At 39.8% G+C, this 14633-nt stretch overlaps 1 protein-coding gene across 1 annotated transcript in view; it reads right to left on the bottom strand.

Annotated features, from left to right (window-relative positions):
• The window catches only part of snx5 (sorting nexin 5), a 49838-nt gene that overhangs the window by 2696 nt on the left and 32509 nt on the right, over positions 1-14633 (bottom strand). Inside the window, exons 8-13 of the mRNA XM_043696339.1 lie at positions 13564-13669; positions 13353-13428; positions 10706-10745; positions 7000-7086; positions 3257-3416; positions 3092-3177 (exon numbers count right to left, since the gene is read on the bottom strand). Of these exons, the coding sequence (XP_043552274.1) occupies positions 3092-3177; positions 3257-3416; positions 7000-7086; positions 10706-10745; positions 13353-13428; positions 13564-13669 (555 nt within the window). The remainder of the gene's footprint in view (positions 1-3091; positions 3178-3256; positions 3417-6999; positions 7087-10705; positions 10746-13352; positions 13429-13563; positions 13670-14633) is intronic.

The raw sequence follows: 14633 nt of genomic DNA, 5'->3' as shown, positions 1-14633 counted from the left end.
CTTTTCCCTGGGGTCAGTGAGTCCAGAACTAGAGGGCATAGGTTTAGGGTGAGAGAGGAAACATATAAAAGAGACCTAAGGGGCAACTTTTTCACGCAGAGGGTGGTATGTGTATGAAATGAGCAGACAGAGGAAGTGGGGAGGCTGGTACAATTGCAACATTTAAGAGGCATTTGGATGGGTATATGAATAGGAAGGGTTTGGAGGGATATGGGCCAGATGCTGGCAGGTGGGACTAGATTGGGTTGGGATATCTGGTCGACATGGACAGGTTGGACTGAAGGGTCTGTTTCCATGCTGTACATCTCTATGACTCTATGACACTGAAAGGAAAGAGGAATTCAAATTACAAAAAAACTTTCAAAAGCCATTAAATACTTAAAATGATAAGTGTAAAAAGAACAGGGATGTGAAACTAATAAGAATGCAATTTCAAAGAGATGATCTTGTTCATCAGCAGGAGCAGTTTCTCCCTATCTACCCAATCAGCCCACTTACGACTTTGTAAACTTCTATCAGATCTCCTCGAAGTATTCTTCCTCCAGAGGGCAGCAGTCCCAACTTCAATTTATCCTCATAACTGAAGTTCTTTATCCCTGGAACCACTTATGGATGTATTGAGAGAATGCGCATGTACAGTTCTGGGTGCCACATTACACAATACTCTAACTAGGGAACAATGAGTACATTACACAAGTTCAACATCAACCTTTTGCTCTTGTATTCTATGACCGTATGAATAAAGTAGAGGATACTATACGCTTTATTTACTACACTGTCCTGCCACTTCCTTTGGTTTGTGGAGGCCAGTTGCTCCTCCACTCCCCTTAAAGAGGTACAATTCTATTGTATTTCAATGCTCCTATTAAATTCCTTCACAACTCTGCACGAAAACCTATCTGTAACCTATCCAATTTGTCTACACCCTTCTGGAGCTCTACACAATCCTCCTCGGCTTCCAATTTGCCAAGTTTAGTATCAGCATGCACGGGATTATTTCAGAGTTTGCAGATCTAGATCATCAACGTACACCAGGAAAAAGAAGAAAAAGAGTCCTTCACCCTAAAAGAATCCCATTGATGATTACTATTTCCTATCAATTTTGTACCAATTGTGTTCCTGACCCTTAACTTTCATTAAGTCCGTTGTGGTACTCAAATGCCTTTTGAAAGTCCACACACACTACATTAAACAGCATTCCCTTAATGAGCCTGTTGTTAACTCTTCAAAAGCTCCAGCAAGTTGGCTGAACAGGATTTCCCCTTTAGAAATTCATGCTGACTTTTTAAAATCAACCCACATTTTTCCATGTAACTAGCAATTCTACAAAGAATAATGGTCTCTAAAAGCTTCCCCATCACTACAGTTAAACTAACTGGTCTGCAATTGTTGGGCTTAGATTTTCAGTTCTGTTTTGAATAAATTAATACGCTTTACAATTTTCCAGTCTTCCAGCACCTTCCCTGAATCCAGAGAAGACAAAGATTGCGGCTACTGCCCTGCAATTTCTACTCTCAAAATCCTTGGATACATTTCATCCAGTCGTGGTGCCTCATTAAATTCAGCAGTCTATCCAATAGTTCTGCCTTATCAACTTCAAATCCTCCAGAGTTTTCTCCTCTGTCACCATCTTTTTCTTTGCATTTGTCTTTACCATTTAACACCTCAGTCATGCTTTCAGCTTTAAATCCCATTGCTGCTCCCTAAATTAGCGCCAGTTCTCCTTTTACTATTTATGGTGGCCAAAGGCAACTTTGGGACATCTCTATATTGGCTGATAGTCTTTTCTCAATTCCCCTCGGCTTTATTTGCTTTTTCACCTTTTGTCTGAACCTATTATTCCCCAGGGCTCTCAATTTGATTTTCTGATACTTGTCATAAGCACATTTTTTCCTTTAATCTTATTTCTACCTCCTTTCATAAACAAAGCGTGCTGGATTTGGTTGTTCTGCCTTTCCCGTTTGAGGGAATTACCTTCACTGTAACTGCATTACCTCCTCTTTGAAGATGTATACAATACTACTAAAAAGGTAAAATTCAGAAACTGGGGTAGGAAGAGAAAGACCTATGAATACATGTTCAAAAATGACTGAAGGTGGTATTGAGAAAACTGTTTTGATACCAACTGGAGTGTCGTGTCCAACCTTTGTCACATTTTAGGATATTTACAAAAGCTTTGGCAAGAGTACAGAAAAGATTTAACAAAATGAATCCAAGGATGAGAGACTTCAGTTATTCAACTAGATTGTAGAATCTAGGGCTATTCTAATTAGAGAAAGTTGAGGGGAGATTTAATACAGATGTTCAAAATCATTACGGTTCCCATTGATGGAACTGCTGAGAACGAGAGGATTCTGAATTAAGGTGATATATAAAATAACCACAGCGTCAGAGATGTATAGCATGGAAACAGACCCTTCGGTCCAACCCGTCCATGCCGACCAGATATCCCAACCCAATCTAGTCCCACCTCCCACACCTGGCCCATATCCCTCCAAACCCTTCCTATTCATATACCCATCCAGATGCCTTTTAAACGTTCTAATTGTACCAGTCTCCACCACTTCCTCTGGCAGCTACATCACTTTGTTTAAAAAATATTATGATTTGGAACAGAGAGTGGAGGAGTTAGCTCAAATAATTAACAATTGGAAAGAACTTGCAGGAAAGGGTAAGAGAGAGTCTCGCTAGACTGTTCCTACAGAAAGCTGGCATGAAGTTAGTGTGTTAAGTAACAGAGAATGATCCTTAATACAAAGGGAATATGGGTGCAGAGGCTAAAACTGTGCATTAGATACACAAAAAAAGATGGACCTTTTGAGTGGAGGAGCAAAGGTTGTAGTTTCACTCACTACAATATCGCCCCCTGGTGCAGTTTTATGCTTGTTGCACAAAAAAAATGAACTTGTTCTCAGCATAATTTAGGAACGTTGCCCTTTATGTTCTTGCAGTACACTTGCAAGCAGTTTTTTGGATGAGAAGGGTAAATCTCAGGATGCAAATATTAACAATAGGCTGTGGGTAATAGTTGACAGTGCTGGCATGTGCTCTTATACAATAAACAAAGTCAGGTCCGTTGCGTATTACTCACTCTGGCATGTTTCAACTCCAGCTCAGTCATTTCAATCAAGTTTTTTCGAAATGCTCCCACTCGCCTGGCTCTGAATGCAGTCAGTTCTGAAAACAGGAGAACAAAGTTTAATCTTCATCCTTACATTGTGACAAAGGGTTTCCTTAGACATTTAGGATCTTGTACCTTGCTTTGCAGACTCTGAAAGCTTTTCAAATTTCTGACCACACATTTGATGCTGGAGCTCTGCCTGTTTCACGTCTTTACCCTTCATTCGAGCCTTATCTAAGGCTTTGTTGGCATTTTCATAATCAACAAGAGCCCTTGCTCTCCTGTACAGAAGATCCTGGATTAATAGAAAAGTACTGCATTAATATACTTTAATAAAAAACAGCTATTTGAATTCAGTGCCAATTGTACGGTCTAATTGCAGGTCATTAAATTAAACTTTGTAATCCTCAAGTTTACAATGTTGTTCAAACAGAAGGCAGCAGTTCAGCTCCTTACTGTTCTGCCATTTAATCAGATCAAGTTGGATTGGTTAAGTCTATTTACCTTGGTTTGCTCATTATTGTTATAGAGTCAGAGAGATGTACAGCACAAAAACATACCCTTCCGCCCAACATAGGTCTCTAATATCTTTCTCCTCTCACCCTAAACCTATGCCCTCTAGCTCTGGACTCTTCCCCCACCTGTTTATCCTATCCATGCCACTCCTTATTTTATAAACCTCTAAAAGGTCATCCCTCAGCCTCCCATGCTTCAGGGAGAACAGCCCCAGCCTATTCGGCCTCTCCCTATAGCTCAAATCCTCCAACCCTTGTAAATCTTTTCTTAACCCTTTCAAGTTTCACAACATCCTTCCGACAGGAAGGAGACCAGAATTGCATGCAATACTCCAAAAGTGGTTTAACCAATAACCTATACAGCTGCAACATGACCTCCCAACTCCTAGGCACAATGCTTTATTCAGCATGTCTATTTGCAAGACAGGTCTAGATTTCCACTACCCACTGAGAAAAAGTCCCTTGCAATAACCTATACAGCTGCAACATGACCTCCCAACTCCTAGGCACAATGCTTTATCCTGAAGAAGGGCCTGTGCCCGAAACGTCGAATCTCCTGTTCCCTGGATGCTGCCTGACCTGCTGTGCTGTTCCAGCAATAAAGTTTCAACTTTGATCTCCAGCATCTGCAGACCTCACTTTCTCCACAATGCTTTATTCAGCATGTCTATTTGCAAGACAGGTCTAGATTTCCACTACCCACTGAGAAAAAGTCCCTTGTAGCCTAGCTCTACACTAAAAGGAATCCAGAACAGAGGGCACAATCTACGGAGGAATTAGAAGTTAAAATGTGAGAGAAATATTCTGCCTCGTTGAAATCTGGGTTAATGTGAGTTAGACTAGAATGTTCAAATACCAGGAAGGGAATTACATCAAAAACCCTTTTGGTTTAAATTTTGTTTTGTTACATAATTTATCTGGAATACTAGTACCACTGTTGACTCCATAATGAAATGCAATGCACCATAGATAATCTTTGCAGTGAGGCCACGGTGCCTGATCACTTCATATTGCCTGTGAAATCCTGGTTTACCAATCTGAAAACTTAAACAATACTTGATAAACTGCTGGATTCAATAGTTTGAATTTCACAGATAGCTTTGGAATCAGACCAATCCCTTTAATAGGAATGCTATAAGTTTTATTTAAATCTATAATTTTAAAATAGAGAAACTGCACACAGCAAATTGCCATCAACAGAACTAGGATAATGGCCAGATAATCTGCTGTGGTGATTTCAGTTAAGGATAAATACTGACTGGCAGGGAAAAATTAACTTAATCTTCTTCAAAATAGGATCTTTTATGTCTACTTGTGAAGGCATCTCTTAGCAATGTAGCATTAAAGTATAAATTTAGATAGGGTATTTAAATTTCTAAAGGGGTTTTGAACCCATGACTTCTAATTCTAATCTTTAAGAGGATTGCCAGTAGCTAAGCTAAAGTTGAAAAAGCAGCCCATTTTTGGAGAATACTTTACAGTCTTTACGCTTGGAACATGCAGCAACTCTGAGGGGAAACATTTAAATGCTCTTAAGTTGCGACAAAAACAAAACCTGAGGACTATCCACTAGCTGGAAATAGTTAACAATGTGTTGAAGAAATATTGTGTAGCTATGAATGAAATTAAAAAAAAATGGTCCTATTGCTCTTAAATATGATGCAATGCTTCCAAACTAGTCACAAGGGCCAAAAGAGAAAATGCTGGAAAATCTCAGCAGGTCTGGCAGCATTTGTAAGGAGAGAAAAGAGCTGACGTTTCGAGTCTAACTGACCCTTTGTCAAAGCTATGACAAAGGGTTAGTTAGACTCGAAACGTCAGCTCTTTTCTCTCCTTACAGATGCTGCCAGACCTACTGAGATTTTCCAGCATTTTCTGTTTTGGTTTCAGATTCCAAAATCTACAGTAATTTGCTGTTATCCTTATCACAAGGGCCATATTGCAACACTGGGATTATTAGGAATTTTGGCAGAGTAAGTCAGCTTAAGGAAGAGAATCCAAAAAAAAAAGGACTTTGACTAAGAATCAGTATTTAGTTAAGAAGCAGAATGGAAATTAGGATTTTTAAAATTTTCTCTTTCCAAATACAGCATTGAAATACACCATTGTAAAGGGTAGTGGAAGCAGATTAAACTCTAAAGAAAATGGATTAAAACTTGAAAATAAAAATTTTATACGGTGAAAGGAAAATAGTAGAGGAATAGGAACAGCTGGATAATTCTTCCAAAAAACTTAGATAATAATGATGATTCCCCATTCTAATGCTGTAAGGTTCATATGAATATAGTCATTAGGACAAGGAATGGAGCCAAATGGCTCCTCGAGCCTACGCCACTATTCAAGATGCTCGTGACCTCAACTCTATTTTCCTACCTATACCCTGATACTGAGTCCTGACTATTAAGGGTGTCAATTTACCTCAGGTGTTGAAAATATTCAATGACCCTCCCTAAACCACTAATCTCAAAAAAGGAATTATTCATTTAAAACAGGTAAAGGAGGAATTTCTTCTAAGGGAAGATCATCTGTGAAGTTCTTTGCCAGAGGGCAGTCGAAGTCAGTACATTAAGTTTATTCAAGGAAGAGCTATGCAGATTTTTAAAGTCAGTAGGGTATCAGGGGTTTTGGGAAGACAGACAGGGAAGTGGAATGGAGCATAATTAGATTAGCCATGATCTCGCTGAATGATTGAGCAGACTTGATATCTCCAGGACTACTTCTGCTCCTAACTCTTATGGTGAAAGCACAAGGATGAGTTGTTGAATGTATTTTTGTTCATTCCAATAAAGATCAATTTAATTTAAAAATTGCGAGATGATCTTAGCAGCATGGTGGTTCAGTAGTTAGCACTGCTGCCTCACAGCACCAGGGTTTTGGGTTCAAATCCAGCCTCGGGCGACTGTCTGTGTAGAGTTTTCACATTCTCCCAGTGTCTGCATGGGTTTCCTCCCACAGTCCAAAGATGTACAGGTCAGGTGAATTGGCCATGATAAATTGCCCATAGTGCTAGGTGTGTTAGTCAGAGGGAAGTGGGTCTGGGTGGGTTGCTCTTCAGGGGGTTGGTGTGGACTGGTTGGGCGAAAGAGCCTTTTTCACACTGTAGGGAATCTAATCTTTAAAAACAAACTCAAAAATATCCATATTACAAGGAAATACACACAGGGAGGAAAAACAGCAATCATAGTCCCTATTTACTTTAACAAAAAACAAAATCATAGCACCATTATTTAACTGCCAGAAAACCTGGCAAGGGCTGAACAGACTAGTTCATCAAATATTAGAAACAAATCCTGAAATTTAGGATGGCTTCCAGAATTACAAACAGAGGCAATATTGAAAAGTCACATGCCTCAGTTATATTACCTTTGCTGCCTGTATATCCCTCATATAATATTTTAACAGTTCTGTCATCTTCAAGTCTTCATCGCTTGACACTCTTCCTTCTACTTTCTGTGAATGGTGGGGGCGTGGAAAGAGCAAGAAATAAATCATTAAAAAAAGGATTTGTTGTTAATAAGCCTGTTTAACCATCAGGTCAATTCAAACCAGAATTTTACACCTCTAATTTTAAGTTCAAATTCCACTGTCCATCAAAAAAAGCTGTAATAAGTGCTCAGTAATAATAAATCATCGGTATGGTTAAGAGTAGTTAGCTGATGTAGGAGCAAGGACAGAGGTGGTTGATTTGCTCTTCAGGCAATAGCCTAAAAATCACTCCATATGTTAGAGTGTGGATGAAGTGTTTCTCTTTGTTGTGTGTAGCCCGTTTGCTGGTTTGCGTGATGGCAAACCTTCAAAAAGAACAGTGACTGCATTGTGTACCATCTATTGGACACACTGCAGCAATTCATCAAGGTATTTAAATGGCCCCTCAAATGCACGTACTACATCTAGAACAAAAACAGATGCATGGTACCACGTCCAATTCATACACAAATCAATAAAAGAGAGAGAGTGGTAAGTAGGAAGTTCCAAGATTTCCCTCTAAGAGATTGTAGGAACACTTTCATCACAGACAGTAGCACTTTGAAGTTACCCACCATCTTCTATTGCGTAACTACAGTCGGGGTAATAAACAGTAGCTTTGTCAGTGATGTACACGTGAATTTGTTTTGCACTGGAAAGAAGTTTTAATTACTGTTTCCATGGCAAATAGTTTATTTCAGAGGGCTGAACCTAGAGGATTGAATGGCAATAATACCAGATCTGCTGAGATAACATCCAATCGTTTCTGACTTTATTCAACCTGGTTGAAGGTTTTACTAATGTAGACACCCACTATGCTGTTATCACTCACTCATCTCTCGGATGATGACCAAATCCTGAAAAGATGAGATTTGACAGTCTCCGGTTTCTCCATTGGAGGAGCTTTTTTGGTTTTGCACAGTCTTTTTAGCAGGGACTGTTTCTTCAATGCAAGCCTCTGCTCACATACCCCTGTGGACCCATACAATATAACTGCATGAGTTGCACATGGGACATATCAAGGAACTGAACCACTTTACCTCGAGATAAAATTTCCTGAAAGTCCTTTTCTTGTTCTACTTGGTCAGCCGTTTTCACCCAGTCTTGCACATGAATTAACTGTTAAAAATTTGGTAACTAGCAAAAACTGGCAACTAATTAGTCATTCTGGGTACAAATCTGGTCTAGATAGGCAGTTTAGCATTAGCTCTATTGCAACATCCGGAACAGAAACTGTGAAGGATCATGAATGAACTTCTCTGCACTCATGGTACAAGTATGAACTATGCCTCCACCCGTCAGTTTGGTTCAGTACACTTCAGTAAATAAATTCAAAACTGTTGCCATTAGGACATGGGTTTTCACATGTAGAGCATTGGAATTTCCTTTGCTTAAATTGAGACTTTTAATTACAATGCAAGTGGTAAGGAGAACCACCACACTGGGCATAAACGTTTAAGGGTTCAGTAAGGAAGAGATTGTGCCCTCAGGATTTTAAATTTGGACTCTTGCTCAAATTAAGCATTAGATGTGGACAGTAGCAAAGAAAATATGGAGTTACACCAAAAAAAGAAATTTGTTTGATGATTATAAAACATACATAAACACCTCACTGGATAGACACAGATGGAAGAGAAGCAGCTACTCATCTCATTATACCTGTTCCAGTATTCATTTAAATCACAGCATTTCAGTTTCACTACTCCATTGATACACTTTTGTTCCATATCCCTTAAAAATATTTACTGAATAACAAAAAAATCCCTCAGTCAAGACAATTTAAATTTGGACAGTGGAGAGCTAGATCCATTTACATTTCCCAGTCTCACTCCTGAAGAGCCTATGTCATATTGTGCCAGTGTGCTGGAACCCTGCATTTAACTGACTTTATTTCAGTAAAGTCCTTTACTGAAATAGGGCCTTTACTTTTCTTAAAAATAAAGCCTCAGTTTCCTTCTCCCTTTCCTTCCTAAGTTCCTGTGCAACCAGATTTACAGTATTCTAATCAAAACACACCTCAGTAACTAGATATTCACTTGCATTGGGAGAAAGTGAGGACTGCAGATGCTGGAGATCAGAGCTGAAAAATGTGTTGCTGGAAAAGCACAGCAGGTCAGGCAGCATCCAAGGAACAGGAGAGTCGACACTTCGGGCATAAGCCCTGTTTCCTGAAGGGCTTATGCCCGAAACGTCGATTGTCCTGCTCCTTGGATGCTGCCTGACCTGCTGCGCTCACTTGCATTGCCATAGGTTCCACAGGTATGGGCCTCGAGCTGGAAAATGGGACTAGTGTCATCAGATCTTCATTGATTGCAGCAGATGTGATGGCCAAATGGTCTCCTTCCCTAAATGGACATGGCACATCTTCAGTGCAGCTGACGTTTCGCATGGTCTTCCTTGGCTCTTTCCAATTACTTTGCATGTTCCTCAGCTTTTTCCTCCCTTGAGTCAGGAAACAAAGCTTAGCCTTTTAAAATGACATGCATAACAGAGAAATGCCTGCCCCATTTGTTGAGATGCCTGAAGCACCACATTAGCCCACTAGCCATGTGGAGGCAAAGGAACCTCCCAGGAAAGGCGAAAACAGATAAGAACCCAGACACAAATAGGCAAAAACCTCAGGAGATGGAAATCAAGTCCAGGAGACTACAGTAACCATGGTTATTATTCCTACAAATTGTTCTGTCCAGATTCAACAGGGATTACAAAACTACTGCATCAGACCAAAAACATTTAAACCCTTCAATATTCTCATTGCATCCTGCAACTTATAACTCATTTGCATTTTTTGATTTTCACAAGCCACGAAGGCTCACTAAAGGATTTCTCAGTAACTGCTCTGCAACTTACAAAGTGAAAGATGGCAAAAAAAAATTAGCAGTAAATTAACTCTTGCCATCTTTGAGGATTTCACTAACTCCAATGTTACAACAACTGCTCGTTGACTCTCAGCGAGGATGTGAATAAATAACCGGAAAACTAAATTTCTCAAATCAATCAAGAAACCATATCACTTAATTGGTTTGCCCAGTTAAGCGAATGAAAAATTCATGAAGTAGAGATTTTCCAATGACAGCAATACTTGTGAAAATTCAGATTAATACAATCAAAGTTTGAGATTTTTAGTAACATTATTCAAAAATAAGTGAACTAGCAAAGGAGTTGCTTCATCTGAAGTTATTATTCAAACCATCATCTGCTCATTGTGATCTCACCTTTATGTAACACTGAAGTACCAGCCAACATATTGACATCAATTCCTAAAATCATTAAGAAGGTTGTGGCAAGAAAAGCAAATCTCATCATCCAATATTTGTAGCTTGACAGATTAGTTTGGTCAAGGGTATCATAGATATGGAGCTAAGACTTACAACTCTTGTGGAGCATACTGGAAGGACCAAATAGCCTACTCCTTCCAAGTCAAATGCTCTGTTATAGGTCACCTGTCAGCTACCAGAATAGTGGGACAGATGCACCCTTTTCCTTAAGCAAAGCACTACAAAACAATAGTGAATCCCTATGGATAACATGCAACTTTTAAACTTACGTCCAAGTTATTGTTTGCAATTATTTTTTAATTAGCACTGAAATAATCCAGACTTACCCTGAGCTTTTCAAACACGTCTGAAAGCTTCATGTAGTAGCTAGAAAGAGAAATCACATTTTCATTCATTAAGAATGATTTGTAGTCCTCACATTATTGTTGAAGAGAAAAATAATTTTGTTTGATACAAAAGGGTTGACCTGGTAATGAATATAAAAATTAAAAGACAAACACTTGCCACTTCCAATTTAAACCTGCTGAATGCTGTCTATGCTACACATATCACAGAGGACCAACTTTCAAGCCCCAAATTCTTGCTCTCTAATTATTATGCAGAATGATTGGTGGCATAGATTTGATGGGCTGAAGGACCTCTTCTGTACTGTATACCATGAACCTTCCAGCTCACTTCCCCCTTTGTAATTCTACTTAGACACCTTTTAAGTTGTGCATGGAGTCTGAAGAGATAGGAGAAGCGCTAAATGAATATTTTCCATCAGTATTCATACTGGAAAATGACAATGTTGTCGAGGCGAATACTGAGATACAGGCTACTAGACTAGACGGAATTGAGGTTCACAAGATGGTGTTAGCAATTCTGGAAAGTATGAAAATAAATAACTCCCCTGGGCTGGATGGGATTTATCCTAGGATCCTCTGGGAAGCAGGAGGAGATTGCAGAGCCTTTGGCTTCGATCTTTATGTCATCATTGTCTACAGGATGAGTGTCACAAGACTGGAGGATAGCAAATGTTGTCCCCTTGTTCAAGAAGGGGAGTAGAGACAACCCTGGCAATTACAGACCAGCGAGCTTTACTTTAGTTCTGAGTAGTGTTGGAAAAGGTTATAGGAGAGAGAGAATTTATCATCTGGAGAGGAATAAGTTAATTAAGGATAGTCAACACAGTTTTGAGAAGGGTTGGTCGTGCCTCACAAACCTTATAGAGTTCTTTGAGAAGGTGACCAAACACGTGGATGGGGGTAAGTGATTGATGTGGTGCATATGGATTGCAGTAAGGCTTTTGATAAGATTCCCCACAGCAGGCTTTCGCACAAAATACAGAGGCATGGGATTGAGGGTGATTTAGGTGTTTGGATCAGAGATTGGCTAGCTGAAAGACAATAGAGGGTGGTGGCTGATGGTAATGCTCATCCTGGGTCCTGGGTGTACCGCAAGGATTTGTTTTGGGGCCACTGCTGTTTGTAATTTGTATAAATGACTTGGATGAGGGCATAGAAGGATGGGTTAGTAAATTTGCGGATGACATTAAAGTTGGTGGAGTTGTAGATAGTGCCGAAGGATGTTGCAGATAGAGGGACATAGATAAGCTACAGCATTGGGCCAAGGGGTGGCAAATGGAGTTTAATGTGGAGAAGTGTGAGGTGATTCACTTTGGAAGGAGCAACAGAAATAAAAAGAGTACTGGGCTAATGGACATCGTGGTCTCTCTGCTCATCTACACCACCAAGAATCTTACCATGTGCAAAGATCCCTGGAAGTTGCCATCCAGGTTGATAGGACTGTTAAGGCGGCCTCCAGTGTGTTAGCTTTTATTGGTGGAGGGATTGAGTTTCAGAGCCACGAGGTCATGGTGCAGCTGCACCAGAGTTTTGTACAGCTGCACTTGGAATATTGCTTACAGTTCTGGTCACCACGTTTATAGGAAGGATGCGGAAGTTTTGGAAAGGGTTCAGAGAAAGTTTACTAAGATGTTGCCCTGTATGGATGAAAGGTCTTATGAAGACTCATGGACTCAAGGTTATTTTTGTTAGAGAGAAGGTTGAGAAGTGACTTAAAAGAGACATGAGCAGAGGGTTAGATAGGATGGACAGTGGGAAGTTTTGTTCCTCAGTTTGAGATGGCTAGCATGAGGGGACATGGCTTTAAATTGAGGGGTGATAGATATAGGACAGATGTCAGAGGCATTTTCTTTACTCAGACAATAGTAGGGGCATGGAATGCCCTGCCTGCAACAATAGTAGATTTGCCAACTTTAAGAGTATTTAAATGCTCATTGGATAGGCATATGGACGAGAATGGAATAGTGTAGGTCAGATGGGCTTCAGATTGGTTTCACAGGTTGGCACAGAGGGCAGAAGGCCCTGTACTGCACTGTAATGTTCTAACCTAGCTTGCTTTTTCCCAAATCAGGTCACCCAAACTCTAAAGCTCCTTCAAAAAAGTCTCCTTACAGTTGAGGCACTTTTATACTTGCAACTTTTAGGGCAAAAAAACCTCAATGCTTGATTGCTAGCCCATCTATCTTGAACATCCATAACCTTTCATCATCAGCAATGTACATTGTCTACAGGACATACTACAATAATTGGGACAACACTCTCTACATACCTCAAAAGAACCAAACAGGACAAGGACAACAATTACATGGTAATACCATCACCAATTCTGACAAGCCACACTATACATTGCAATTGTTACAGCATTGCTGGTTAAGATCCTAGAACATCTACCGAATGGGATTATTGAAGTGCCTTCACCACACAGACTGCAATGATTCAAGGCAGAAGCTCATCTCACTACCTTCTTGACTAGAGACAAGTAGATAATGCTACTCCAGGGCATCTGAAAATACTTCATTTCTTTTTTAAAAAAGGAAAAAGAAATAAGTCTGTGGGAGTTTGCAATGAAGGAACATCACTTCTCAGGCTCAACCAGGATGATCATGTAGATGAAAAAAGGACTTACTTGTTCAGTGGAGCTTTATTGTCTATTGCAAGTTCATTCAAGGAAGAGGATAAACTAAGGTAATCATCAGAAACATCTGGAGAAAGAGACAGCGCCAATCAAAACAAGCAGAGTTGGCAGTCAACTCTTTTTTTTAAAAAGAAGAAAACTGCATAAAAGCTATTTATAAAACAAAAGCTAGTGAAATATAAACAGGCAGACTGACACATACTTTTGTGAACTCTAGTCATTTTTTCTGCCTTTATTGCTGAGTCTTTAATTTTGACGCCATATTCTACAAGAAATGTCTTCTCATGTTCAAAGAACTCATCGGCATCCTGCACAAAGGAAAATAAAAAAGGTTACTTTAAGAAACATGTATGGTACAGTAGACGACTGCGCACCCAACAGGTTTGGGTCAGTTTTGTGCTTGACACAAGTCTCCTCTCATTATTACATCTAAAGTGTCCCCAACACTTGTTTCTCTCATTTCCATCTTAACTGCATTCAGTCTATGCTCCTCAACCACCTGAGGAGGTAACAAGTTCCACATTCTAGCCACTTTGAATTGAATTTTGCATATTATAAATTATGACCCGAGTGTCAAGCATAAAATTAGAATAAGTCCATTCAAGTGAGATGTCAAGATGTTCTGCTAAAAGACAAGTGGAAATCTCAAAACCCCACCCCACAGACATCTCAACTTTAAAGTTCAATGGTCATATAAATTTATTTCAGAATGAAGGGAGATAGTTTTTGCCTAGCAACAGTCAATCAAGCACAATGGAACCAAACAGGAGAGAAGTTAGATTTACCATAACTAAGACTTGAATGATAGAATATTCATGAAAAAGCAGCATGTCCTATGCCCATTTCTATGACCCACATTAAAACAGTGCATATCAGAATTCTCCTCTTGAAACAGCCTTGACTACAGGTGCTAAAGTTCCAAACTGATGTGGGAAACCCAGGCTTCATTAGAAACTCTTCAAGAGTGTGGTGCTGAAAAAGCACAGGTCAGGCAGCAGAGGAGCAAGAGAATCAACGTTTCGGACATAAGCCTGAAACGTTGACTTTCCTGCTCCTCAGCTGCTGCCAGATCTGTGCGCTTTTCCAGTACCACATTCTCAACTCTGATCTCCAGCATCTGCAGTCCTCACTTTCTCCCTTCATTAGGGCCTAAACTGGGCATGCATATTCCAAAGATATCCACTTCAGACAGTTCTGGCAGTCAAATTGCTAAACCACAGTGGAATGCTGCTCAATCTACATTGTATAGCATTTAGCAGCACAGAAACAGTA

This window comes from Chiloscyllium plagiosum, chromosome 9, assembly GCF_004010195.1.
Source record: "Chiloscyllium plagiosum isolate BGI_BamShark_2017 chromosome 9, ASM401019v2, whole genome shotgun sequence".
Classification (NCBI taxonomy): domain Eukaryota; kingdom Metazoa; phylum Chordata; class Chondrichthyes; order Orectolobiformes; family Hemiscylliidae; genus Chiloscyllium; species Chiloscyllium plagiosum.
The sequence above is the reverse complement of the archived record's forward strand: the minus strand, read 5'-3'. Positions and strand labels throughout refer to the sequence as shown.